The following is a 26,928-nucleotide window of genomic DNA, read 5'->3' on the forward strand; positions in this document are numbered from 1 at the left end:
GGACATGGGGCACTGCACTGGGCATGAGGCACTGGGCACAGCACAGGGACAGAGCATGGGGCATGGATTTGGGAATGGGGCATGGATTTGGGAATGGGCACACCTGGAGTGGGGCATGGCACCAAGCATGGGGCACTACCCTGGGCACAGGTGACAGCACTGGGGTGTGGGACACTGCTCCGAGCACCCACAGCCGGACCCGGTACCGGAGCCAGGCTGGGTGCCACCCACCCCGGTGCCACTGCAGGGCCACCTCCTCTCCCCTCCCAGCTGTCCTGGCACCCCTTCACCCCTCGCCATCGCCCCCAGAGCGGGCGCTCGCTGCCCTGCACGCTCCAGTGCCACTGGACACCACACTCAGCGCAAGGGACAATTTTAATCCAACATAAAACTTCCCGAAGGTACGAACAGAGCCGGGCACTGGGCGGGAAGACACAGTCCCCTTGGCTTTTAAGACAATTCCCATTTTAAAAATCCCCTTCCCACCCTATCCACGCCACCGTTGTGCAGCCAAGCCTCCCCATCCCGCCGTGCCGGTGGGCAGGGGGTGCCCGGCGTCTCCCCAAAACCTCGCTGCCTTTCCAAGACCTTGATACAGAGAGTGGAGGGAGAAGCAAAGGAAACACAGAGCAGCTGTGGTTGCTCGTTTTTTTGGGGGGGTTTAACAGCACCAGTTGAACGGGAGAAGCAGGATACGGAGCCTGGCACAAACCACACGTGCACAAAAGAATCCAACACGCAGCCCAAAAATCCACCGGGGGTACGGTGACACCTGACGGCAGCGGGGTTGGCAAACCAAGGATGTCCCCCTGTCACCACCATGGCACCAAACCATGGTGTAGGGGGAAATTCGGAACATGCATCAACAAATGGAAACGTTTATATCCCAGGAAACGGTAGATATGGGGGAGAAATGCTGGGTTGAGCTGTCGTTTGTTGGATAAAGAGCAACACGGGGGGAAAGAAAGGGGTAAAATTCCCAAATTAAGTGAAGCGGCACAGGTGCTTACTGGGTTGGGGTGATTAAAAAAAAAAAAAGATAAATTGGGGTTTTTTTGTAGATGTCTGTGCGCTAACCAACCAACACCATAGGATTGTGTGGGTTTTTTGAAAGAGCAAAAACTGACCCTAAAAATCCCATTACTATTCCTGTCTGGCCAGTATCTCAGTTTTCCCCACCTGGAAGGGCCAATGGAGCCAGGTGGTTATAAAATCATTAAATAAAATAATTAAAACCTTTTTATATCTCCTATAAGCTTATAAAATGATCCATATGCTCATCACCTGATGATTCATATGGAAAGGATATCCCCCCCTCTGCATCCCAGCCTGGAGCACCAGCATTTCAGGGATGTTGCTGTGGATTTGGGGTTTTGTTTTCATTTTAAATATTAGAATTATGGGGTTCTTAGGAGATCTGGGGTGTCTCCAGCTAGATTTGAAGTTTAAAAGTAGGGAAAAGCGAGTGGGTTAGAAAACAGTGGGCTGGGAGCTGGGAGACGCACGGGAAAGGCTGGGACTCCCAGAGCTGGGTTGGCCCCTGCGACAGTCCTGCACTGCCCGTTTAGCTTATAAAAAGTAATAAATTAATTAAGGAATATTTGCATCGAGTCCTTTCTGTACACAGAGGTTGGGGCCCAGCTGAGGAAACGCCGCTGCCGGAAAAGCTCCTGCGTCTCTATAAAAATATGAGCATCTTTCAGGGAGTACAAAAAGCCTTCCAGGGGGGGCGAAGTGCCGGGGCTCAGCCGGCCCAGCCAGGGTCCAGAGTGGCTCCGGGGATGCTTTTCTCATGGATTTGCCGCACAGAACGGGATGCTGGGGAGGCACTGGGATGCTGCAGGGAGCCTGAACCAGCCCTGGTGCCAGCGTGGGGCTCAGGCGTGCTTGGCCCCGCTCCACACGCCCCGGGGAGCCGGGAGATGAGCACCCGTCGGCTCCTGGCCCTGTGCTGGCACTTGCCAGTGGCCGGGCGATCCCTGCCCGCAGTTCCGCTGCTGCTGGGAGCCACGGTCCCGGTGCTCGCACCCGTCCCACCACGGCAAGGAGATGCTGCTGCTTGGCTGCTCCGTGCTGCTGATGGGGTAGGAGCCCTGGCATTCCCACTCGGCCACCGCCGGCTCCTGCTCGTCGCTCTCCGAGCCCTGCACCGCGATCTGCGGCACCGTGCTGGGCTTCGGCTTCGGCGGCGCCTCCGCCGTGCCCTGCCCTTCTTCACTCTTGCCACCATCCTCGCCTCCCGCCGCCGTCTCCTGCTCGTCAAAACTCACTTCTTGAACCGCCTCTTGCTTCTTGAAGGAGTCCCGGCGCTCCGACAGGTTCAGGCGCCGCATCACCACCATCTCCTGGTCCCGGTCGTGGCGCTCGGCCAGCCGGGAGCTGGCGGGGTGGTAGCCGTGCTCCCCGGGCTGCGGCAGCGCGTCGCCCTCCGCGATGGGCTCCCCATCCAGCGTGGACATCTCCAGCCCCAGCTTGCGGCCGCCGCCGGTTTTCTTCTCGGCCAGGATGGTGACGATCTTCTCGGCCGACTGGACGCGCTTGAGGAGGGGGGAGCGGGGGCAGTCGGCGCTGCGGGGCCGGGAGCTCTGCCGGACGATGGTGGGGGGGGACAGGGTCTTGCCCTGGAAGGAATGGGGGGTTTTGGGGTACCCAGGGAGCGGAGATGGGGAGCGCTGCGGGGAAGGCGGGCGCTGGGCCGAGGAAGGGGTGCAGGCCAGGGGCGAGGGCGGGATGCTGCTGGTGGATTTGCGACGTCCCACTTTGTAGCGTGGCCCACCCAATTTGGGGGCCAGCCCGTGCAGGGAGCTGGGGCGCACGTGGCCGGCGGGTGACGTTGGGGTGCTGGAGGAGGGAGAGGTGCTCTGAGGGGACACAGCATCTGCCGTACAAAGAGAAAAGGTCACTGTAGGGGTGGAGGGACACGGCCTCCCCGAAGGACACGCAGCATCCTGCCCTGCCCCGAGCCAGTATCCCCCCCTGGGGTACCTGAGGGCAGGTCGGGAGCGGGGCTGCGGCACGGTGTGGTGGGACCCGGGGACAGGCTGTGCGTGGGGGACTCCGGGAGGCTCTCGCTGGAGGACAGCGAGTGATGGAGACCAGAGGAGAAGCTGCGGCTGGTGTGCAGGACCGACGACTGCTTGGAGATCTTCTTGAAAAGGGATTTTCTCCTGCTGGGGGGGACAGGAATTGTTACAGTGAGCTCATGGGCATTCTGTTCTCCATTCCCTGGGACCCCTGTGACTCTGATCAGATAACCCTGGACCCTCCTTCCTGCCCTGACAGGGCTGGCGGAGAGCCAAGGAGCCCTCCCTGTCCAAAGTCTGTACAGACCCCTGACATTTCCTGTTCGTCCTCTTTTTGCCCTGCTCTCCTCATGGACATCACAGAATAAAGAGAGCTGAACCAACATATATCGGGGTAAGAGCCTCTTTTGGAAATCTTTGCCATCTCCTGATGTTCCTCCCCTCAAAGCCTCGGATCTCTGGGCTAGCCTGGTAATTCAGGGGGAGTAACTTTGGCTTCTCCTCAAAGTTGTTAGTCTCACGTCTGCTCACCTTGTGGCAGCAGGACCAGACCCCACTGGACACCCTGATATGGCAGATGCAGAGCATTCCCCCAGTATCCCACACACTGGGACAAATTCCATTTTATCCCAGTTTTACCTACCTGTCTTGGCCGTCCCTTTTCCTGCTCTTTTTACTCCTCCGCGCCATCCTTGTCTTGGAGCTGTTTTTCCTTGCAGGACCGATTTTAATGGAGGTGTTTTCCAGGGCAGTGGTCCGCAGGGCCACTTTATTCCCACTCTGAGGGATGGAAAACAAATCTTTGTAGCTCCAGATCCGACCAGCTCCTGCCTCAGCTGCCAGAGAAGGCAATGCCAGCAGGGAGCTGCTGAATTGGTGTTCTGGGAGAGCAGAGTGGCTGTGGTCACCCACCTTCAGCAGCAGCTCCACGACATCCCGATGGACCAAACCCAGCACGGACTCTCCGTTCACGTGTGTGATGAGATCCCCTGCCCTCAGCCCGGCCTCCTGCGCGGGGCTCCCCTCCTCCACGCTCTGCAACCCAAACAGAGAGGTTTTATTTGGGTGCCAGCTTCCTCCTGGGGTTTTCCCACTGGGAAAGGCACCTCTAGACCCCAGGGCACGTACCCAGACCATGTGGTGGACGGTGTAGACGTCGCTGTCGCCCATGTAGACGCGGATGGCTCGCAGGGTGAAGCCGTACTTCTTCCCCGAGCTGTGGATGATGATGGGTGGCCGCAGGCTGGCGATGGCCAGAGAGGAGTCTCGGCTCGGGGAGGAGTCCCGGGAAGAGGGGTTGGACGAGAGGGAGTGAGGGGAGATGGGGCTCATCAGGGCACTGCCACCAAAGTCATCTGCAAGCAGAAGGAGCCAGCTTAGCCCGGCAAAACCACGCGACAGTGGCCGTGCAGCAGGGCAAATCACACAGCACACAGACCTGAGGTGATGATGAGGGACAGGGCTGAGACAGAGGCAGATTTGGGCACACGGCTGCCCAGGGAGGCTCTCTGCCTGTCCGGCAAGTCCTTCTGGGTGCTCAGCCGACGGCCCCCGCTCGGCTCCAGGCTCCGGGGAGTCGAGTTCTTGGTGCCGGTGCTGTTGCTCCGCAGGCGGATGCGGTTCAGGCTGACCAGATCGGCTGCACGGAGAGGAGGAGGGAGAGTTTGGGGATGTGGAGAAGCCACCCCGGGCCATGCAGGACCCTGGCTGTCCCCAGAGAACCCCACAGTGGTGCCCGCAGCCCACGCACCGGATAACGCCGACTGCTTCACCGCGCCGCCAGTCCCCACGTCCGAGTCTCCCACCACAAACTTGGGTTTCTCTGGCTTGGAGGACGCCACACAAGGGCTCTCATCCTCCGAGGAGAAGGCAAACTTGGGCATGGTGTCCAGGCTGAGGGTGCTGGGCAGCGCGGTGGGGCTGCGGCTCCGCTCGTGCCGGGAGCTGTAGGGCGTGGAGCTGCCGGACGTCCAGGAGCGGAGGCTGCGTGGGAAGAGCAGGAGGACTCAGGACAACCCAAGGTGGGCAAGGCACATGGCACTGAGCCACTGCAGCATGCCCAGGACACATCCCACCGACCCTGCAGATATAACACAAACCCTTGGGTGCCATCACAAACCCGTGATGCCAGCACAGAGCCTGGTCCCGGCACAAACCCTCAGTGTTGGCACAAACTCTTGGTCCTGACACAAACCCTCAGTGCTGACACAAGCCCTCAGTGCTGGCACAAACCCTTGGTGCTGGCATAAGCCCTGGGCACTGGCAAGAGCCCACGCCAGCAGTGCAGCCCCCCGGCCACGCACCGGGGCTCGGTGCCCGCTGGCCGGCTCCTGTCCTCGTCTCCCGAGTGCCGGTCCCACCGCTCCTCTTTGTCATCGCAGTGGCTCCGGTCAGAGGAGGAGAGGCTGAGCGTGGAGTTGACTGCCAGGAATTCTGAGCTGCTGTACACCTGAGAAGGAGAGGAGCCATCAGCAAGGAGCAGAAATTTGGGAATTTGGGTGCTGTGGTGTCAGCCAGGACAGCGATGCTCGGCACAGCCGCACTGGTTGTGGTGCCAAAGCATTTTGGGTGCTGCAGGAGGGGCTGGAGCACCTTGCTGAAGCGGTGGGAGCAGGAGGAGAACTGCCCGATCTCCACCGATGATTCCTCGTCGTTGGTTTCCTCATCCTCTGAATCCAAGTGACGATACCGCTCAGAGCGAGCTGCAGGCAAGAGCCAGAGGGGGAAGGGATGTCACCCAGCCTGCAACACCCCACATCCTGGGCCCCGTGGGACCTACACCCAAAGGGTGACAGCCCAGCCCCAAGTCCCAGGGGAGTTTTGGGGGGAAGAAGCAGGTATGGGTGAGCAGCCTGGAAAGAGGATTGTATCTGTTTTGTCACTTGGGTTGTAAAGCGACAAGCTTCACCCAGCAGATTTTATGCCCCATGGGAGCATTCAAAGTGCAGCTGGGATAATGGATTGGCAGAAGTGGAAGAGAGATGGATTTGGCCTCACTGTCAAAGTAGCTGGTGTCATCCTCCGACTCCAGCTGGGGGATGAACTCAGCCTTCTGTCGCAGCAGCCCATTCCAGTCCAGATGGAGGAAGAAGGAATGGTGCTTCACCTCATGTGCACCTCCTGCCAGGCAGAGAAACCCGTGTGAGAGGCATGGGGCAGGATCCAGGATGCTCCCACTCTCACCCCAAACAAAAGGACAGTCTGTGCTCTACACAGAACAAACGGCTTTATAAAGGTGGACAGGAGCCCTGTGCAGCCTTTTTGGGGGAACCCCGTGGTAGGACATGCTCTGGACTCAAAGCCACGCAGATTTGATGGGAATGAAGGTGCCAGGAGACCCCGAGGGGGCTGCCGTGCGTACCAGTGCCCAGGCGCTCGAGGGGACACTGCCTCAGCAAGCGTGTGATCAGGTCCTGGGCATCTGCAGGGAGAGCCTCGTCCCCTTCCGGCCACATAATTTCATCTGCAAGGAAAAAGGAAAAGGGGTTTGGGGTGGCTGGAAGGGTTTGGACACTTCTGGGCAACAGGAAAGTCTCATCAGGGGAAGGGCCCTCCCAAAGTGGGAAGTCAAAGCTTGAGGAGCCTCCTCACTGTTCAGCGATGGTGACAGGAAGGAATGAAGGTCCCCACGTGTTAAAGAATGAGCCTTGGCTCTGGGAACACAAACTTACACAAACTTGCCCCTGACACTCACCACTGATGACCTGCCCAAAGAGCTCCTCGGGGGTGTCTCCAAAGAAGGGGACGCAGCCCACCAGGAACTCGTAGAGGATGATGCCCATGGCCCACCAGTCCACGGGCTTCCCGTAGCCCTGGATGAGGATGACTTCGGGGGCAATGTACTCAGGAGTGCCACACACCTGTGTGGGAAGCAGGGGCTGACACCTCTGCAGTGACCTTTGCAACAAACCCCGAGGTTATCTGGAACCCTCGTGATGGCAGGTCAGCCACATGCAGCAGGACCTCGTACCTGCTTGTCCATGAACTCCCGTGTGTCCTTCTCCATGTGCCCTTCGTAGAGGTTGGTGGTCATGTTCATCAGGCCAATCTTTGACAGACCAAAGTCTGTTAGCTTTATGTGGCCCATGGAGGTGATGAGCAAACTGCAAGAGAAGACAGACACCCCACAATGCTGCTGTTTGCTTCTGGGGAAACCTGAGATGGACCAGCCTCACCCCAGGGCCTCTGGTCCTGATACAACAATCTCTGAGGTACAAAACCCATTCTGCCCCTCCCTCTTGGCTTTCCCTTCCCCATTCAAAGCCCAGCCTTGCTCAGACCTGACCCACAGCCTCACTTGTCAGGTTTGAGGTCCCGGTGGACGATGCCGTAGTTGTGGAGATACTCCAGTGCAAGAACAGTCTCAGCAAAGTACATCTTGGCCATGTCGACGGGCAGCGGGCCCATGTTCTTCAGCAAGGTGGCACAATCCCCTCCTGTGGGAACACGGGGGGCTCAGGGAAGGCAGAGAGGTGAGCAGGACCAGCAGGCTCCCAGCCAGCCCCTTGAGCAGCTGACCCCCAGGCATATGGCACAAACGCTCTCCCAGGTGACCATGGCCACCACCTTCATCAAGGAGATCCAAATCATCTCCTTGTGCTTCCCTCTGCTCCCTGGAGCAAAGCAGGGCAGGAGATGTCCAGGTGGTGTCCTTGATGCTCAGACTTTGATATCCTCCCCTCCTCCCTGCACTGTCCAGCCCCGAGTCCTGCTCTCACCTTCCACGTACTCCATGACCATGCAGAGGTGTCGCTTGGTCTCGAAGGAGCAGAACATGCTGACCACGAAGGGGTTCTCAGCAAAGGTGAGGATGTCCCTCTCCACGAACACCTGCTGGATCTGGTTCCTCAGGATAAGGTTCTGCTTGTTGATTTTCTTCAGGGCGAAGCGCTGCCGCGTCTCCCTGTGCCTTACCAGGTACACGGCCCTGGAGGAATGGCTGGACCTCAACACAGGTGCTCCAGCCACCAGCATTGACCACCCCACACCGTGGGGCATGGACAAAGAAGAGCTTTGGAGTCATGTACAGATGGAGACAACTGATAGGAACTCCCCAACTCACCCATAAGCCCCGTTGCTGATCAGCTTGATGGTCTCGAAGTCCCCCTCGCAGGGCTTCCTCCGCGGGACGGGGACTGAAGGCTGGCTCTGAGAAAGACACAGGTTTTTAATGCAGGCAGGAATTCACCCAGCACCATCATGTACCACCTCCAAAAGCTTCTTTCTGCCAGAGCCCTCTCCAGTCACAAACCCAAGCCAGAAGGCCGAGATGCTCTGCAGATCAAGAGCCCACACTGAGCTCTGTCCAATCAAGAAGCCAAAGGAGGGCCTGTGAGACTTTCCCCATCAATCACCCCTAGGGACAATCCAAAGTGAACAGCTCCCAGTCTAGGACAGCTGCAAGGAGCTCTGGTGAGGGCTGAGGTGGGAGGAAGCTGGAGGCAGCAGGTGGGACATGCAGGTGGGACCACACTCACCTCACAGGTGTCATCGTTCTCTGGTGTGATGGTGTTCCCGCTGTCGAAGTGATCCAGCTGCCCCATTTCTGCAGATGACAGGGTTGGTTTTCACTTTCCTCACACTCAACACCCACCAAAATCACCCCCTGCCCAACCACTCTCCCCTCAAACTCAGAGACACCGTGGGCATTTGGCCACATGCTTTGCTTGAGCTATTGTATGGAGAAATTCAGGTCATGACGTTAAGAGGTTCAACACAAGGTTAAACATTTATATAATTCTTTTTTTTTTTTACTAGTCATTCCTGCATTCTCCAGGGATTATGATTCTCCCCCAGGGCCATGGATTAAGTGTTTCTGAGCTTAATCTGCTTTGCTGGATGTGTTGGAAGCAATAATAAGGGATGTGGGGCTGGCCAGCAGGACTTGGCCATCGTCCTGGTCCTGCTGTGACCTCCCCACCATGACACCAGCTCAGCCCTACAGGTCTCCCTGACACCTCCCAGTGCTCAGTCGTGATCACCAGTGGCCAAACTGGGAGTCCACATCCTGCTGCAGAGCTCAGAGCCCCCAGCCCAAGTGCTTCCCTACCCTCCAGGGGGTCCTTGACGAGCCCCAGTTGGCTGATGATGTAGCGGGGAATATCGGTCTTTATTCCCTGGCCAACTTTGGCGTGTCCTTCTGCAGCTTCCAGGAGATGGTAAAACTCCTCTGGGTCGAACTCCTGGAAGGGGAAAACCAAGCACAGCTGAGGAGAGAGATTTTGCAAAGCTGAACTTTTCCTCTAAGCCTTGCAGGTGACACCTGTAATTGGGGACAGGCTCCGGATGCATCATTCCCTTGTCATTCCCCAGGTCAAGGGTGATGGAAAAAAAAAAGCAGCTCTGTGAGTTGGCCTTGGAAGGAAAGCTAAGGGAGATGAAAATTCCATCAGGAACCACAGCACAAGGTCACTGCTTTAGAAATTCAGCAAACCAACCAAAAATAAAAAAAAAACTGAAAACCACAGAGTCACAGAATGGTTTGGGCTGGAAAGGAACTTAGAGATCATCTCATTCCAACACCCTGCCATGGGCAGGGACACCTCCCACCATCCCAAGACCTGCCCAACGTGGCCTTGGACACTTCCAGGGATATCCTAGAGGCTTTGCCTTCTCTCTGGGCTGGCACAGACCATGAAAGACAAGACAGGAACTTCCATGTCTTACCAGGCACTCCAGAAGTCGGGCAGGCCGGGAGATGATGATCAGCAGCTTCCTCACCAGCTGGTCAATGAACTTCACTTCCTCGCTCTCAGAACGCTCCTGAGCCTGGTGGGAATGGAGACAGAAGCCAGGTGTCTCTTGGTGGCCTCACGAGGTGGCACCAGGCAGGGAATTGCCCCGAACTCACGTCTCGGAGCATCTTCTCCAGTTTCTCCTGCAGCTCCATGAAGTAGCGGGAGGTGATGAGAGCTCCCTGGGACTTGGCCAGGCAGTCTCGGGCCAGCTCGATGATCTGGTGGTGGATGAAGCCCAGCACCCCATCAGCCAGGGGCAGGGTGCTGCTCGGGGAGAAGTTTGTGATGGTGTCCTGCAGGCGCTCCTCCATCTGGGCTGTGGCCTGCAAGGCAGAGTGGATGGTGATGGCCAGGAACACAGGTCCCCATGCCACAGGTTTGGCCAGCCAGGATCTCATCCTGCCTCCTGCACTGGGTTTGGCCAGCCAGGATCTCACCCTACCACCTCCTGCACTGCATTTTATCAGTCAGGATCTCATCCGACCACCTCCTGCATTTCATTTGACCATCCAGGATCTCACCCTACCTCTTGCACTGGGTTTGGCCACCCAGAATCTCATCCCACCACCTCCTGCACTGGGTTTGGTCAGCCAGGACCTCATCCCACCGTCTCCTGCACTGGGTTTGGCCAGCCAGGACCTCATCCCACCATCTCCTGCACTGGGTTTGGCCAGTCAGGATCTCACCCTACCACCTCCTGCACTGCATTTTATCAGTCAGGATCTCATCCCACCACCTCCTGCATTTGATTTGACTATCCAGGATCTCATCCTTCTTCCTGCACTGGGTTTGGCCACCCAGAATCTCATCCCACCACCTCCTGCAGCTCAAATATCCACATACACATCAAGGCCCCACCTGGGAACCAGCTTCCAACAGACTGGAAAAGTTCCACCAAAGTCTCCAGAGACCTCTGCCTGCTTGTGTGACGGGGCACTTGTGTGGATAATAAACCATAGGTTTGCTATGTCTCCAGTGTCCCCAACACCCCCCATGATCTACCCATGCATTCCCTACTCCCACAAGGAGGAGAGGTTGTTCTGGAGAAGGTGCTGCCAGGATGCCATGGAGGCACCAACAGGCTCATCCCCCAAGTCCTGGCCGTTACCTTGGGGAACCTCTCCTTGTAGACATGGTTCATCATCACCACCTCATTATCAAACGTTCCGCTCGTGCGTCCAGGGCTGCGGAGGGAGGAGAAGGGCGTTACGAGGTTCAAGCCATTCACATCTATGCAAACAGTCACTACTCCTGGGGAGCAATTTGGTGCCTCCTCCTCACTCCTGGTTCCAAGTGGTTAAAACTCATCCAAGTGGAGCCACCAGCCTTGGGCCAGCACTTCCAGCAGCATCCCAGACACTGGAGGTCCCTGGGGTGTGGTCTAGGGAAGCTTAACCCAGGTCCCCAAACACAAGTCACTTGGAAATACAGCACTGAGATGTTCCATCACCCATTCAGCTTTGAAGAATGAGCTCATCTTTCCCTTCCTCTGGATCCCACAATTTCCTGCTGTTGTTGCCATTTTTGCAGCTCACCAGCAGACGAAAAACCCAACCAAACCTCATGGTGGACGCAGCAACCTTCATTAAACATGGTTTTCCTCCTTCCCTCACCCAGCACTGCCCCTCCCAGGGCTCTCCCTGGTGATCCCATTATGCAAAGCAAGTCACAGGAGCAGCCAGCAACTCATCAACCACTATAAAATAATAAACGTGGTGATTAAAACCAGCCCCAGCCCTGCCCCAGCCTTTGCTGTGCCAACTGCAGAACTGGCATCTCCTCGGTGAAAATCTCACCACCTACAAACACCAGTCAGATAATTAATCTGATTTTAATTAAATTTCAGCCAGCAACATGCAGGGCTGCAGCTCTGCCTCTGGTGGCAAAGAGGGCTGGGAGATTTTTCAGATGGAAAAGAGGATTTAACTAAAACATCCCCTGCAAAAAGCACAAGCCTCTGGTGCTGGGCAGTGTGGGTGGCTCCCTGCACAGGTGGAGCTCAGCAGGTACAGCTGAGGATCAGCTCACACAATGCTATGGCCACTGGCTCAATGCCTTCTCCAAATTTTCCTCTCTCCAGTCCACAAATGCCCATTTCACCTGCATTCCTTGAGTTTTGTTTTTGGGTTTTTTTTTTGTTTGGTTGGTTTTTTGTTGGGTTTTTTTTGTTTTCTTTTGTAGAGGCAAAGGCCACTCCCAGCAAGCAAAGATGATGTTTTCTGATCCAAGACCAGAAATGGGATTTTTATTTTTTAAAAGCAGGTAAGTCATACAAGGATGGCCACTGCTTGGGCTTCTGCTTGGTGATCCCTTCTTTGCCACCAAAATCATTCAGACAACCGAGCAAGAGGCTGCAAACCAACTACTGTGGAACAAATCCCAGTTTCAACAGCTTCAGCTCTAGGAGACAGCTATTGCCTGCTGCCAGGAGAGCCGTGCCACATCCCAACAGCTGAGAAGATGCTGAGAACCAGACCATGGAGCTTAGGATCACAGAATCATGGAATACTTTGGCACCTTCCACCAGGCAGGTCACTCAGAGCCCCATCCACCCTGACCTTGAATATTTCCAGGGATGAAGCACCTACAGCCTCAAGCCAAAGTTTCTCCACTTCCCTGCCAGGGGAAATCCCATATCAGGGTTTGGGATATGGGAGAAGTAAATCCTGTGAGAGGCAGGGGTCTCTGAGAAACCACGCCGGGTCCCCTGTCCCACATTCTTCAAGGTCCAGAACAGGATCCTCCTCACCACATGGAGGACATGAAAAAGGTCTCCACTCCCTGGGTAAATTACAAGGTCTTTATGGAATATCAGGGTGTACTTTTAATCCCGACTAGAAAGTACCTAATATAAAAGAAACTAAAAAGGAGAACCTTAAAAGTCCTCAAGGAGATTCCCTCTAGAAATTGGAAATATTTTTCTCCAGCCAAATTCTGACCCAAGAGTATTTCCTGCTTTCCTAAGGAAACAGAGATTAAGCCAAAATACCCAGGGAACAAAAAAAACCACCAGGATATAGTTAAACTGTATCTAGAACAACTATATGATACTGGCATCCTGTATAGATGTGAATTTAAACATATAATTTCATACAAAGATTATAGCAGGACCAGGACATCCCAGGAACAGCTGGTGAGAGGGCAGAGGATGCCCTGGATGTGCCAGCACCCAGTGGTTGGAAATGGGGGTGTGTATTCTATTCCCATCTGTCAGAGGAGGAGCAGTTCTCTTCTGTTCATTGGGCAGGCTTCTTTATCTCTCCCACAGCCAATCCTCCCTCCAGGAGATCTCTTCTGTTAATGGGCCATTAGTTATAAATTAACTTCTGTTCATGGGCCAGTGAGTGTCCCTACATGCCTGATAAAATTCCATCATCCATGGGGAGATGCTCCGCCCAGGGGAGGAGCCAAGCATTCCTACCTGGATCAAATCTGACCTGGGAACAGCACAGCAGCCTTTGCCCCCTGCATTCCCAGAGGAGCAGCTTCCTTCCCCCTGCATTCCCAGAGGAGCAGCTTTCTTCCCCACTGCATTCCCAGAGGAGCAGCTTTCTTCCCCTGCATTCCCAGAGGAGCCCAGGCCCATCTCCCCCAGCCCTGGAGCTCCAGAGGAAAACTCCCCCCTTGTGCAGGATCCTGCTCCAGCAGAAGCACAGCTGGCACTGCAGGAGGGCTGAGCCCCCCTGGGATGGGGCTGAGCCACCTCCCTGACCCACAGGGGGACAGGGCCTGCTCTGACTCTGTTAATGGTTTGTTTTCTTTTTTGCACTATTGCATTTGTATTTTTAATTTTCCTAGTGCAGAATTGTTATTCCTATTCCCACACCTTTGCCTGACAGCCTTTCAATTTCAAAATTATCATAACTCAGAGGGAGGGGGTTTACATTTTCCATTTCAGGGGAGGCTGCTGCCTCCCTTAGCAGACACCTGGCTTTCCAAACCAAGACAGTCGTGTCCCGGGAGCTGCTTCCCACCTGAGGCTCCTGGACCGGGGCCGCAGGCAGGGCGAGTGCCTGCCCTCCTCGTCCGTGACGCTCTCCGTACTGCGGAAATGCTTAGAAAGGAAATGCAGCTCGTCGGGGGTGGGCTGGTACGGCAGCTGGTGCAGGCGCTCCTGGGAGGATGAAGATGACTGGGAACAGAGAGAGGGATGAAGGAGATCAGTGCTGGGGCTGTGCTTCCCGGCCCGTGAGGGAAATATCCCTTGGAGACTCTTAGGAGGCTGGAAACACTGACAGGCAGCATGGGGCAGGTTTGGGAGTGTGAAATGGGGAGAGGAGCAGTCTGGGGAGGGCTGTACTGCTCACTGCCAGCCCAAAATCCCCCATTTCCCACTCAATTCAGCTCCACTGAGCCCCATCCCTTGTAACTCCAGCGTCCCAGGCAGCTCAGGCCTGTCACACCCAGGGATGCTGTAACCCCAGGGATGCTGTAACCCCAGGGATGCTGTAACTTCCAGGGATGCTGTAACTTCCAGGGATGCTGTAACTCCCAGGGTTGCTGTAACTCCCAGGGTTCTGTAACCCCAGGGATACTGTAACCCCAGGGATGCTGTAACCCCAGGGATGCTGTAACCCCAGGGATGCTGCAACCCCAGGGATGCTCTGATGTGCAGGGATGCTGTAACTCCCAGGATTCTGTAACCCCAGGGATGCTGTAACTTCCAGGGATGCTGTAACTCCCAGGATTCTGTAACCCCAGGGATGCTGTAATTTCCAGGGATGCTGTAACTTCCAGGGATGTTCTGATGTGCAGGGATGCTGTAACTCCCAGGGAGGCTGTAACCCCAGGGATGATTGAACCCCAGGGATGCTCTGATGTCCAAGGATGCTGTAACCCTAGGACACAGTAACCCCATGGATGCTGTAACCCCAGGAACACTGTAACCCTAGGACACAGTAACTCCCAGAGATAATGTAACCCAGGGATGAAGTTAACCCAGAGATGCTCTAATGGGACACTGCAATCCCCAGGGGTGCTGCAAGCCCCCCCAGCCAAGCCTTATGACTTACTTAAAAGCTCACTTGGGAAGCAGGATGCAGCTAAAGCACATGGTCCTTTAGAACCCAGCACCATGGGGCTTGGGAGGCATTTCACCAAAAATCAGGGGGTTTAGGATCTTATCATCTGCTACCATGAGAAAGCAAATGTTACCGAGACCGTGGAGCTGGGGGTGTTGGTCCCATAGCCAGAGGAGGGTAACGAAGCCAGTGACCACCTTCTGCCATCAGCCCTGCCAGTGCAAACACAACAGTCACACACAGGGGAAAAAACCCAGCATCGAAATGCAAATCAACACCATCAGAGCCAAAAGCTGGGGAACAGGACACAGGCGTGGCTTGAGGAATAAAGTCCTAAAACCTCTTTTCGGAATGGACTGAAATAGGGTGAAATAAGGGCTTTGAAGAAGGTGAGGGGGGCAAGGGCAGGGGCAGGCAGCAGCAGGGTCACTGTGAAAGAACAGAGCTGGGGCTCCATTGAATCCATTTCAGAGAGGGCAAAAAACAAAAGCCTGCCAGAGTCTGATTTTTAATTAGAGCAAAATTCAGCCCACTGGGAGTCTTCTTGGTGAGAAACTGGGATTCCCAAAAACTCATCCTGAGACAGCAGGCGCCGGGGAGCAGAGCCTGGCCATAAACAGGAAGGGAACTGCTCACACGCAGGCAAATGCTTCCTCTTGGAGATGTTTCCAAGGGATGGGGACACAGCCAGGTCAAGACGAGGCCCTTCACCTCCCACTGCCATTTCCCATGTGGGGTCAAGGACAGCAGGAGCTGGCAGGGTGCCACATCCAGCTCCAGCACTCACAAACTCCTGACCCCACAGCCTGTTACAAGTGTGCAAACCACCCGAGAGCCTCGGGCTTGTTTCCACGCCACGATTGATGGGTTAAAATCAACCACCCGCCCTCCAAGGGTGCAATTAATTAATTAGTTAAGCAGGGTTGGCTGGCTGCATCTGGGGTGGTGTGAGCTGGGGAGGGGATGCAGCAGGATCTGCCTCTGTGGGGACCTGGATGAGCATCCATCCCTGGACATCTTCTGAGAATCCATCAGGAATTTGAGATGGGGCTGAACACGTGGCCAGGGGTGGTGTGATGGGAACAGAGATATTTCTGCTCCCAGAGCTGCAGGGAGCTCAGTCCTGGTGCAAAATTTCCCACACAGGGATGCAAACAGAGAATCACAGAGTCCCAGACAGGCTTGCATTGGAAAGGACTTCAAAGACCCAGTCCCACTCCCTGCCATGTGCAGAGAAACCTTCCACTTGGGCAGATTGCTCCAAGTCCTGTCCAGATTGGCCCTGAACACTTAGAAAAGAAGGTCCCCGAGGATGTGGAGCAGACACCTCCCCAAAATGCATCCCTTGCCCATCCCTGGTACTTGCCTGTCAGTCCGAGGAGCATGGCTGGGGTGGTGGGAGGATCCAGTCATGGCAGAGGAAACACCACCAGGCCAGAAACCAGGCAGAAGAAAAGCAAAAATAAAAGCAAAAAAAGCCACCTGAGATCAACAGAACAGTTCCCTGGTGGGGGAATGATCTTTACAAGTGAATATTTCCTGCTCTGGGGCTGGGAGCTCACCTGCGAGCGAAGGGGAAGTTGATGGAGGTGCTGGCAGAGAAGTTCCGTGGGCTGTCCAAGGGACTGCTCCCAGCTGCAGGGAAAAAGGGGAGAAATTCATCCCAAAACCCACCCCAGTACAATGTCCAAATTGTTTTGGGCTGCTTCTTCAGGGAAAGTCTTTAAGGCACTTCCCAACCTATTTCCCCCCAATGGAAAAGGCACCTGGAGCCAGTCCAGTGCTGCTAACGAGGTGCAAAGCCCTACAAAATATTTGGGTAATTTTGGGAGATGCTGAACCCATCCACTGGGACAATCCCTTACCTGTTGGCACGGAGAGAGGGGAGAGAGGCCGTGAGAGGGTCGGAGAGGGGGTGCCCACCACTAAACTCTTCCTATTGCTGCTTCTGCAACTGGGGAAGAAAGAGAGGGAATTAATTCAGGGAATCCATGACAGCCAGAGCTGGATGGGCTCAGTCACATAAATATCTGCTTGCACATGAATTCCTGTGCCAGGGAACAGAGCTGCTGTCACCCCACTGATTACAGATCTCCTGCCACAGGGAAGATCCATCCTCAGGCCCAGAGCTGCTGGAGATGGGCAGAGAGGGTTATTTTTAACAAAGAACTGTCCCAGCAAGGTCCCACTTCTGGTTTTGGCTCGCTGGGGAGGGCAGAGGCAGGAGGCCCCTTGGGCAACAGTCCCAGGCAGGAATAGAAAAAGGGATGTAAAAGGAGGAAGCAGTGGAAATGCCAAGCAGCCACAACCTGACGGGCTCCAGTGCATGGAAAATGCTCCCAGTTCCTATAAATCTCCCTGCCCTTGGTGGTCCCCATGTCACAGCAGAGAGGACAGTCCCAGCCCCCTGAGACTGCAATGTCAGCAGGAATTTGTGGGAATTTTGCCCCAGCTGGGCTATGCTCTGTATGGCAGCGGGAGGGAGCACCAGCACCCTGACACCCCAAAAGTCCCCAAAAATCCCATCCTGGTACCACAGCCCAGCATCCCACAGAACATCTCTGCAAGGCCACATCCACAAGCACAGGGTCTTCACATCCCCATCTCCATTCCCAGCTCGCAAGCTTTCAATCTTCACAGGAATTTTAGTTTTCCTTTCAGCCCTGAGTCCAAGGCTGCCTTGCAAGAGTGGCTCAGCTTCAAAAATTCCCACTGCTGCTCCCCATTCTTGCTGTACCCCACTGCCACATTTCAACCCCTTTAAAATACTATGGGCTCATGTTGGAACTCAAAATGTCTCTCAGACATTTTTAGAGGTTCCAGGCCTTGGTCAGAAGCATTTGAGACCCTGGCAGGCAGCTGCAAACAGCTGTGATTTTGGGTTTGAGCCATGGAATGAGTTACCAACTTTGGAGGTGGAACAAGCAGTCACAAAGGGTTAGATAGGATAGTAAAAGTAGTTACAAAACAGAGGGGAATTTTTTAGTGTTGTACAGGGGGGTTTTAGCACCTGTCCAGGGAGGTTTTACTTTGTACATGGGGGTCAGAAGTTCTAAGATGGAGGAAAGTGGGCTGATCCTGTTCTTCCTCCTTCTTCTTCCTCACCTCCATGTTCTTGGTGATGTTGGCACTCACAGATTGGTTTAGAGTAGAAAAACACTTTGTAATATAGGTAGTAGGTATTGGGGGAAAACTGTAAACATGTAATACATAATGTACCATATAAAAGATAGAAAAGCACCATTTAATATAGGTAATAGGCATTGGGGAAAAACTGTAAACATGTAACACGCAATGTACCATATAAAAGATAGAAAAGCACAATTTAATATAGGTAATAGGCATTGGGAAAAACTGTAACCATGTAACACGTAATGTACCATATAAAAGATAGAAAAGCACCATTTAATATAGGTAATAGGCATTGGGAAAAACTGTAACCATGTAACACGTAATGTCCCATATAAAAGACAGCAGCAGCCCTGGGCGGGGAGAGAAGAAGCCGTCGGGGTCAGAGAGGATGTCAGGGTATGTGTGTGCCTCTGCCTGAGCTGTGAGCAAACCACAGCAGCCCAAGGAGAAAATCTTTTAGATAACTCACAATAAACTGCCTTGAGACCAAACAACAAGAGGCTGCAGAGCTTTCTTTGGAAGCTCGGGTTGGAGGAGAGACTTTTCCACCACATGAGACCCCAGAGCAAGGCCGGGGTTCTCACAGGCTCATGTAAGTTCTCCTTCACTCTGCCAAGAGGAAACTGCAAATATCCCCGGCACAGAGCAGAAGCTCAGGCACGAGGACGAGCCTCCCCTTGCCCTGTTTCCGCTTCCTCGGGCTGCAGATTCTGCACAGACACCGGGTTTCCTCACCGGGCTGGGAACAGGAACCCACAGAGATGCAACTAATTAAAGAACAGCTTTGAACATCACACCACGGCCACCAACACCCACAGCACTCAGGGGTGAGCTGGAAGCAAAGGGATTCTCCACGGATCCCAAAACCAGAAGGGAGGGGCAGGTGTGGCATCCAGGGTGTAAAGGACAGTGATTCACAACAGGTCGCTCCAGGTGGGTGTACAAGACACAGCCAAGGTGGGGTCAGAGCTCCACATGCATGGACAGAGCTCCAGACATGTGTGTGGAGCTGCACACAGATGGACAGAGCTCCACACACATGGACAGAGCTGCACACGCATGGACAGAGCTCCACACACATGGACAGAGATCCACACACATGGACAGAGCTCCAGACATGTGTGTGGAGCTGCACACACATGGACAGAGCTCCACACATATGGACAGAGCTGCACACGCATGGACAGAGCTGCACACGCATGGACAGAGCTCCAGACGTGTGTGGAGCTGCACACGCATGGACAGAGCTGCACACACATGTACAGAGCTCCACACACATGGACAGAGATCCACACACATGGACAGAGCTCCAGACATGTGTGTGGAGCTGCACACGCATGGACAGAGCTGCACACACATGTACAGAGCTCCACACACATGGACAGAGATCCACACCTAACATCTAGCACCCCCACCTCCCTCTCGTAGCTCTCCCCTGCTCTGGTTTTAGTGGAGCTAAAACCAGGAGCCCCAACTCTTTTGAAAGTCACCAGGGAACTGCTTGGGGCCCCCCAAACCCCTCCTCTGCACCCGCCTGCACCCTGGGTCAGGGGTCTCTGGGTGTCCCCCAGGACACACATCCCGTGACTGCTCTGAGCTCACCTGGAGCTGCAGTGACCCTGGAGGGCTCAGGGGTTCCCTCGCAGCACCTGGGCTGAGCTGAGATGTTGGGGGTGACAGAACTCTTCCCCTCCCTATTTGCCCCTTCCTGGAATCACAGAATCCCAGAATGGTTGGGGCTGGGGGGAAACTTTAAAACCATCCCATCCCACCCCTGCCATGGCAGGGACACCTTCCACTGTCCCAGGCTGCTCCCAGCCCTGTCCAGCCTGGCCTGAGACATTTCCAGGGATCCAGGGGCAGCCACAGCTGCTCTGGGCACCCTGTGCCAGGGCCTGCCCACCCTGCCAGGGAACAATCCCACCCCATCTAACCCTCCTCTCTTTCCTGCCTCGGGTGTTTGATTTTCTCACTTACACACAGCCCTGAACCCCAAGCAGAGCTGCAAACCCACAGCCAGAACCCACAGGCTGCCGCCAGCCCTGTGTGCGGATGGGAAACTGAGGCAGCCCGAGCAGCCCTGCCCGGCAGCGCAGTGGCACAGGGAGAGGTTGAGGAACCAGGAGGGCTGCAAAGAGCTGCCAGCTCTGACATGGCTTCACTGCCAGCCCTGCCACTGGGACCGTGTCTGTGTCCTGCAGAGGGGACAGCCCGGAGCTCACCTCTCCTCCCTCGCTTTCATTTTGGAAGTGAAAACAAACCTCTGGTGAAGCAAGTTCCAGTAATGGTGACAGAGCGAGGCTGATGTTTCCTGTTTCCTGCGCTCCACCCTCGGCTCCCACAACCATCTTGCACCACCGTAACCCCCCTCCCCTGACACAGCATCTCCAGCTGCTTCCCATCCTTGCCACGGGGAAAGCTCGGGCTGGAAACCAGCCCCGGCACACAGACGAGCCCCCATGGCAGGCGCCGGGGCTGCTGCCCGCTCTGCCTCCATCACCTAATTGCACGTTTGGTACCAAAAATGGAGTGGAAAATCGCTGTCAGCATCTCCCGCGCCGCCCGGGCTGAGGCTGCCTTCCAGAGCTCGTTTCAAGGGAGATGGAAAAGTGTGTGACAGCCTGTGGGAGCCCAAAACACGGAGCAAAGCCGCGTGTCAGCCGTCGGGAGGCTGCCCGGCAGGAGGAACCGGCACCGCAGCAGCTCCGGCCTCGGCACGGGATGTCCGGGGGCAGGAGATGGAGCCGAACCCGGCAGCTCCACTTGAGACATGGATTCTTAATTTTAATTCTTCATTTTAATTCTTCATTTTAATTCTTAATAATTTTAATTCTTAATAATTTTAATTCTTCATTTTAATTCTTCATTTTAATTATTAATTTTAATTCTTAATTTTAAAGAATTAAGAATTTTGGGAAAGTTAAGATGATAGTTCAATTAGATGTTGCTGAGTTAGCAGAAATAGATAAATAAGATTTGTTCATACTTAACAGTAGCTGGATCTTAGATAAGATATATCCAAGATCTATTAACTCATTGCTTGTCAACTTTATGTTTGGGTAGCTGTGCTGATCATGAAAAACAATGCGATAAACAGATCTCAGAGGCACAAAAACAGCTGCACACTTTCCACACTTAAAGACCCATTAAACACAAGAAACTACAAGTTCTACCAAAGACTCATTTGTCACATATATTTAGAAAAGGTAGAAAAGTCAAAACAAAGAAGACTTATTTTACTTCTTCATTTTGGAAGACCCCTCCCCAAAATGGACCCTGACTCATTTCAAAGAACAAAACTACGCATGCTCAAAATAATTTTTTTGCCAATTAGCATACAGAGCAGAGGAAGTGACAGAGATATGAATATGCATTCATATTTTGTGTATTCAAGACTTCTGTAAATAAAAAGCTTTGTAATACCTGTGATTTTTGCAATGTGCATTAGGGAATTATCCCACGTACTGCCCGGCCATCGCAATAAACACACACTTTCTAACTTTAAACTCTTAGAGAGTTTTTGTCCATCTCAGCTGGATACCAATATTAGATTTCGGTATTTTAGATTTTAGTATTAGATTTTAGTATTGTTTCAGTAAATCACACTGAATCCCAGAATATCCTGGAGTTGGCAGGGATCCACAAGGATCACGGAGTCCCCGCACAGGACACCACGCTGTGCTGAGAGTGTTGTCCAAACACTCCCTGAGCTCGGGCTGGGCACCGTGAGCGGCTCCCTGGGGATGCTGCCGGGATCTGGGCGAGCAGGGACGGGTGGCTCGGGGCCAGGCCTGTGGAACACCGAGGGCCAGGCAGGGAAGTGCACAAAGGGGCTGCAGTTCCTGCTCTTCTCCCGTGGGATCCACCCCTAAAACTTGCCAGGACATCAGAGCATCATGTGTATTTGCCAGCCCAATGCTGGTGCAGGATTTCTCCAAAACTACAGATGCCAGCAACTAGGCACCTGTGTGACCTTAGAGCCCCAGTCCTCACCTCTAAGAAGATACCCAGAGCCTGGGGAAAAGACTTCTTTTTCCCATGGAAAATGGCCTCCAAGTGCAGCCACTCGCCCTGGCCCACAGTGGTGTCCTGACCTCAACATTTCCCATTTTTGCAGGATTTCTCCAAATCTACAGATGCCAGCAACTAGGCACCTGTGTGATTTTAGAGCCCCAACCCTCATCTATAAGCAGATACCCAGAGCCTGGGGAAATAACTTCTTTTTCCCATGGAAAATGGCCTCAAATTGCCTCAAAAGAGCCAGTTTGGGACAAAGTGGGTGTGGGGTGGAGGGAGCAGGGCGGGCTCGGGAGGTGATAAGGGAACAGGCACAATCTCAAAGGGCAGAGCAGGCGGCTCCGCTCCTGCTGCGTGACTGCGAGCACGTGTCTGTGCTCCCAGCTCCCTTCCTTGCTGGCTTCATATCCCCCAACAGCTCTAACGTGCCTGGAGATTTGGGGAAGTGCCATGGATCACCGAGTCCTGGGAAAAAAAATTGCTTTCCAGTGGGATAAATTCATGTTTAACTTTGAAACCCGCTGAACCAAGCAGCTGCATCCCAAGTTTCTTCATGACATTTATCCTCCATGACTTGTGAGAGCGCTGAACTGGGCTGCCTCCAGGGATGGGATGGGATGGGGCTGGGATGGGGCTGGGATGGGGCTGGCATGGGGAGCAGGGTCTGGACAGTGAAATGCAACACACTGCCTGGCACAGACCCCACCACACCCTCACCCCACCCCAACCTAAAGCACTGTGGGTGCTCCTATGAACCCACCCTGGAGCACCAAGCAACACATCAGGCACCTCCCAAGAGCAAAAGCCTAAATCCTCAAAGGGAATCACAGGGTAACTGTTACAGTGAGCTCATGGGCACTCTATTTCCCCTTCCCCGGGACCCTGTGGCTCTGATCAGATAACCCTGGACCCTCCTTCCTGCCCCAACAGGGCTGGTGGAGAGCCAGGGAAGCCCACCCTGTCCAAAGTCTATACAGACCCCTGACATTTCCTGTTTGTTCTCTTTTTGCCCCGCTCTCCCCTTGGACATCACAGAATAAAGAGAGCTGAACCAATATATATTGGGGTAAGACTCTTTTGGAAATCTTTGCCATCTCCTGATATTCCTCCCCTCACAGCCTAGGACCTCTGAGCTAGCCTAGGATATTTAGGGGGCTGTGCAAGGGGGGGAACTTCAGGTAACAAGTTGGGTATAGACCTGTTTATTTCTTTGCACTGCAAAAAAAGCCTCGAGGACCTGCCCAGCACCCTGGGGTGCGTCCCTGCACGTCCCTGCTCCGCGGGTTCCCGGTGGTGGGTAGGAAATGGTACCTGTCAGGTTGGCTGGGCTGTGTTCCTGTGCTGCTTGAGGAGTGAACAGCCATCCATGGAGAAGGAGAACCCTGTCAGCATCGAACCACCGCCTCTCCTGCCCTGCACCGGCCATCTCCACATCCCCCACGGGAAATTAGGATCCCTCAAACCTCTTAATCCCACTAAATAACATCATAAGCTCTCTGTTAAATAGGCCAGACCGGTTCTCACCGTGGATTCTAGGAATACCAATGAAAGAAGAGCAAATCCTCTGCCCTTCATGAGAATTACAGCCTCATCATGCTCAGCTGGAGACAGATGACTGCCTAGATCATCTTTCCAATTACACATCTCCCCCAGAGCCCCTCCGGCTTGGCCACCCCAGATTGGAAAACCCCATCCAACATCTTTTCCGAATTATTAAAGGCCCTCTTTGCCCGTCCTGGTGCACTGGCAGCAGGAATTCCCAGAGCCCAGGTGAGGCAGGGATGGGATGGATACCTTTGCTAAGCAACCGTGTTGCCTTGTGCCAGCTCACGCTGACACTGAGCGACAGCAACAATGGGAATCTCTCTGCTCTGCCTCCGCACCCATTAAACACCTCAGCTACACAAAGCCTTGGCAGGGTTTGATGCCTGGGCCAGCTGCAGCACCCCAGATCTGATGGATGGAGGTCCCAGCCTCCACCACCCACACCTGGGGGCTCAGCGGGTGCTCTGCACCTCCTGTCCCCCTCCTTGGGGACGTGTCCCATCAGCCTGGCTGGGTCAGGCCTGGCCTTGCAGCTGAGACCTGGGGCAGCCCCATTGCACCCCATTTATGCACCCCCAGCCCTGCTGCCAAATGGGGTGGGAGTTCTTTGCACACCCAAGAGCTCTGGCCCCTTCTCACCCCTCCAGGCACCCTGGGGACCCTCACCCTGGCTCAGGCCATGTGCCACATGGGATCCATCCCTCCAGTAGTGTCCACCTTGGCACAGGGGGTCACAGGGGTATGTCCTCCCTCAAACATGTAAGACACCCCCTCCAAACCCACACATACACACACCAAGGATGGGTACAGAGCCCACCAAAACATCCCCCAAAACATCCCCTAAACCCCCTAAGGCACTGGGGTTCCAACAAACCCACCCAACACTGCACAGCCCACCCCACCCTGCCCCACTCGGGATCTGGAGGGTGTTGTCTCAGTGCTCAGCACCCCCAAAAAGATGCAGCTGTGATGCACAGCTCCCCCAAACCCCCACACCCACATCTGACCCCCAGTGCTGAGACCCCCCCCAAAAACCACATACCCTGGTGCACAGCCCCCTCGTATCACACAATCTGGTGCTCCCCTCCCCATGCATTGTTGCCCCTCCCAAAGCAAGCACCCTGCTGCACCCCACGATGCACACAGACCCCCCCCAAACCACACAGCCCATTGTGCCTCCCAAGTGCCCAGACACCTCCCAAACCACACGTGTACCCCCACCTCGACCATACACTCTGCTCCATCCCCCAAAAACACACAGCCCAGGGAGCCCCCGCTGTGTAAGGACCCCCGAACCCACACACCACGTGTGCCCCCGCTGCAAAGACACATCCCCCCGCCCAGTCACGCACACCGGTGCCCCCACCCATGCACCGTGGCGTGTCCTGTCCCCCCAAACCATGCACCCTGATCATCTGAACCTCCCAAACCACGCACCCCGATCACCCTGAACCCCCCCAAACCAGGCACCCCAATCACCCTGAATCCCCCAAACCATGCACCCCGATCATCTGAACCTCCCGAAACCACGCACCCCGATCACCCTGAACCCCCCAAACCACGCACCCCAATCACCCTGAATCCCCCCAAACCAGGCACCCTGATCACCCTGAATCCCCCCAAACCAGGCACCCTGATCACCCTGAATTCCCCCAAACCACACACCCTGATCACCCTGAATCCCCCAAACCACGCACCCCGATCATCTGAACCCCCCGAAACCACGCACCCCGATCTTCCCCCCTGAACCCCCCAAACCACACACCCCGATCCCCCCGAAACCACGCACCCCGATCATCCCCCCCGAACCCCCAAACCACGCACCCCGATCACCCTGAACCCCCCAAACCAGGCACCCGCTGCCGCTCCCGCCCGGAGCCCGTCCCGCCGGTGCCCCCGGTGCCGGTGCCCCCCCGGTACCTCTTGGAGCGCTGGAGGAGGGCGCCGGCCGCCCGCTGGCCCCGGTAACCGGGGGGGGCGGCTCCCCAGCAGCTCGGGTCCGACATCGCGGCCCCGCCGGGGCACGGCCGCGTCCTCCGGCACCGAGCGGCGCCCCCGGCACCGAGCGGGACGGGAGCGGGCCGGGAGCGGGACGGGAGCGGGCCCGGAGCGGGACGGGAGCGGGGCCGCGCTCCCGCCGCCTCCCGCCGCCGCCGCCTCCCGCTGCCGCCCGCCCCTTCCCGCCCGGCGGCGCCGGGGTTACCATGGAAACGGGCAGCGCCCCGAAACGGGGTCGGGGTTGCCATGGAGATGGGGGGGATCACCCCCAAAAGGAGAGGAAGTGCGGGTTGGTGGGGGGGTACCACGGAAAGGCGACAAAATGGGGTCGGGGTTACGGTAGGGATGGGGCATCACCCCAAAACAAGGTCGGGGGTGGCCTGGAGGTGAGGCAGCACCCCAGGGGGAGATCGAGGTTGACGCAGAGGCAGGGCAGCACCCCAAAATGGGGTCAGGGTTGGCCTAGAGATGGGGCAGCACCCCAAAATGGGCCTTGGGTTACCATAGAGACAGGGCAGCACCCCAAAATGGGGTCAGGATTACCATGGAGATTCAGCATCTGCTGCTGATGCCTTCGAGGGGCACAAACATCATCCCTCGAGCCAGCGGGGGCGGCCCCAAAGCCTGGGAGCCCCCTGCCAGCCATGGGATGTGTCCTCTGGGGGCACCCACAGAGTCCTGGCAGCGCCCTGCACCCTCCCACCCACAGCAGCTTTCCCGTTCAGCCGGGGAGATCCCAGCCCAGAGCCGGTGACACCCTCCCTCCTGCATGGTGGCACACCAGGGCCACCAGAACCTCCTGAGCTCCGTGGGATGGCACTGCCACACTCACCGGGCCAGTGCCAGAGCCCGAAATCCTGCTGGGCTGGGCAGGGGCTCAGCACCTTTCCCCTTAGCTCCTGCCCAGCAGCCATGAGACACCAGCACAGAGCGCCTGTCCTTGTCCCCATCCTCATCCCCCTCCTTGTCACCACCAGCATCCCAAAAACTCCTCAAGGCCTCAGCCGAGCGCTCACAAGGCCACGCTGCTTTTCCCACACGCTGCAGGCGCTACGGGGCAAGCGGTGGCCAGGCAGGGCTAGCAGAGGGTGCCAGCAGGCAGGGCACGGGCAGGGCACGGGCAGGGCACGGGCAGGGCACGGACAGGGCACGGGCTCTGCCCCCCTGGCCACAAGTGGCTCTGCCTGTTGCTGAGCAGCAGCAGAGCTGTCCCGGATCCCGCTCTGCCGCCGCCAGCTGCTCTCCCTGGCACACGGAGCAACCGGAGCAACCGAGGCAGCGGCGTCACCGCGGGCGCCGGGCAGGTGCAGCTCTGTGCCGCGGGTGCCACGGGGCACAGGGCGGGGTGTGAGCGCCGGTGCCAGCACAGCTGGTGCACCTTGTCCCCGGGGCAGAGCGCAGCTGGCACAGGGCGCAGGGCCCGGCCACCACCTCCAGCACCTGGGCACCGCAACG

At 55.7% G+C, this 26,928-nt stretch overlaps 1 protein-coding gene across 3 annotated transcripts in view; it reads right to left on the minus strand.

The window, feature by feature from the left end:
* Positions 1-357: 357 nt before the first annotated feature.
* Positions 358-26,928, minus strand: part of MAST3 (microtubule associated serine/threonine kinase 3) — a 31,704-nt gene continuing 5,133 nt past the window's right edge. Inside the window, exons 1-27 of one of the 3 annotated variants that reach the window (XM_077788790.1) lie at positions 25,396-25,554; positions 16,647-16,735; positions 16,344-16,416; positions 16,148-16,168; positions 14,915-14,993; positions 13,735-13,892; positions 10,869-10,944; positions 9,874-10,083; positions 9,690-9,791; positions 9,073-9,205; positions 8,501-8,568; positions 8,086-8,171; positions 7,742-7,950; positions 7,321-7,459; positions 6,994-7,126; positions 6,718-6,883; positions 6,385-6,486; positions 6,021-6,143; positions 5,616-5,725; positions 5,327-5,472; positions 4,774-5,006; positions 4,462-4,662; positions 4,152-4,378; positions 3,936-4,058; positions 3,667-3,803; positions 2,986-3,167; positions 358-2,878 (exon numbers count right to left, since the gene is read on the minus strand). In XM_077788790.1, the coding sequence (XP_077644916.1) occupies positions 1,878-2,878; positions 2,986-3,167; positions 3,667-3,803; positions 3,936-4,058; positions 4,152-4,378; positions 4,462-4,662; positions 4,774-5,006; positions 5,327-5,472; positions 5,616-5,725; positions 6,021-6,143; positions 6,385-6,486; positions 6,718-6,883; positions 6,994-7,126; positions 7,321-7,459; positions 7,742-7,950; positions 8,086-8,171; positions 8,501-8,568; positions 9,073-9,205; positions 9,690-9,791; positions 9,874-10,083; positions 10,869-10,944; positions 13,735-13,892; positions 14,915-14,993; positions 16,148-16,168; positions 16,344-16,416; positions 16,647-16,735; positions 25,396-25,481 (4,413 nt within the window). In that variant the 5' untranslated portion in view covers positions 25,482-25,554 and the 3' untranslated portion in view covers positions 358-1,877. Of the gene's footprint in view, positions 2,879-2,985; positions 3,171-3,666; positions 3,804-3,935; positions 4,059-4,151; positions 4,379-4,461; positions 4,663-4,773; positions 5,007-5,326; positions 5,473-5,615; positions 5,726-6,020; positions 6,144-6,384; positions 6,487-6,717; positions 6,884-6,993; positions 7,127-7,320; positions 7,460-7,741; positions 7,951-8,085; positions 8,172-8,500; positions 8,569-9,072; positions 9,206-9,689; positions 9,792-9,873; positions 10,084-10,868; positions 10,945-13,734; positions 13,893-14,914; positions 14,994-16,147; positions 16,169-16,343; positions 16,417-16,646; positions 16,736-25,395; positions 25,555-26,928 lie in introns of those variants that run through there. The other 2 variants (XM_077788789.1, XM_031507130.2) reach the window with 2 other exon arrangements.

Source organism: Lonchura striata, chromosome 28, assembly GCF_046129695.1.
Source record: "Lonchura striata isolate bLonStr1 chromosome 28, bLonStr1.mat, whole genome shotgun sequence".
Lineage (NCBI taxonomy): Eukaryota > Metazoa > Chordata > Aves > Passeriformes > Estrildidae > Lonchura > Lonchura striata.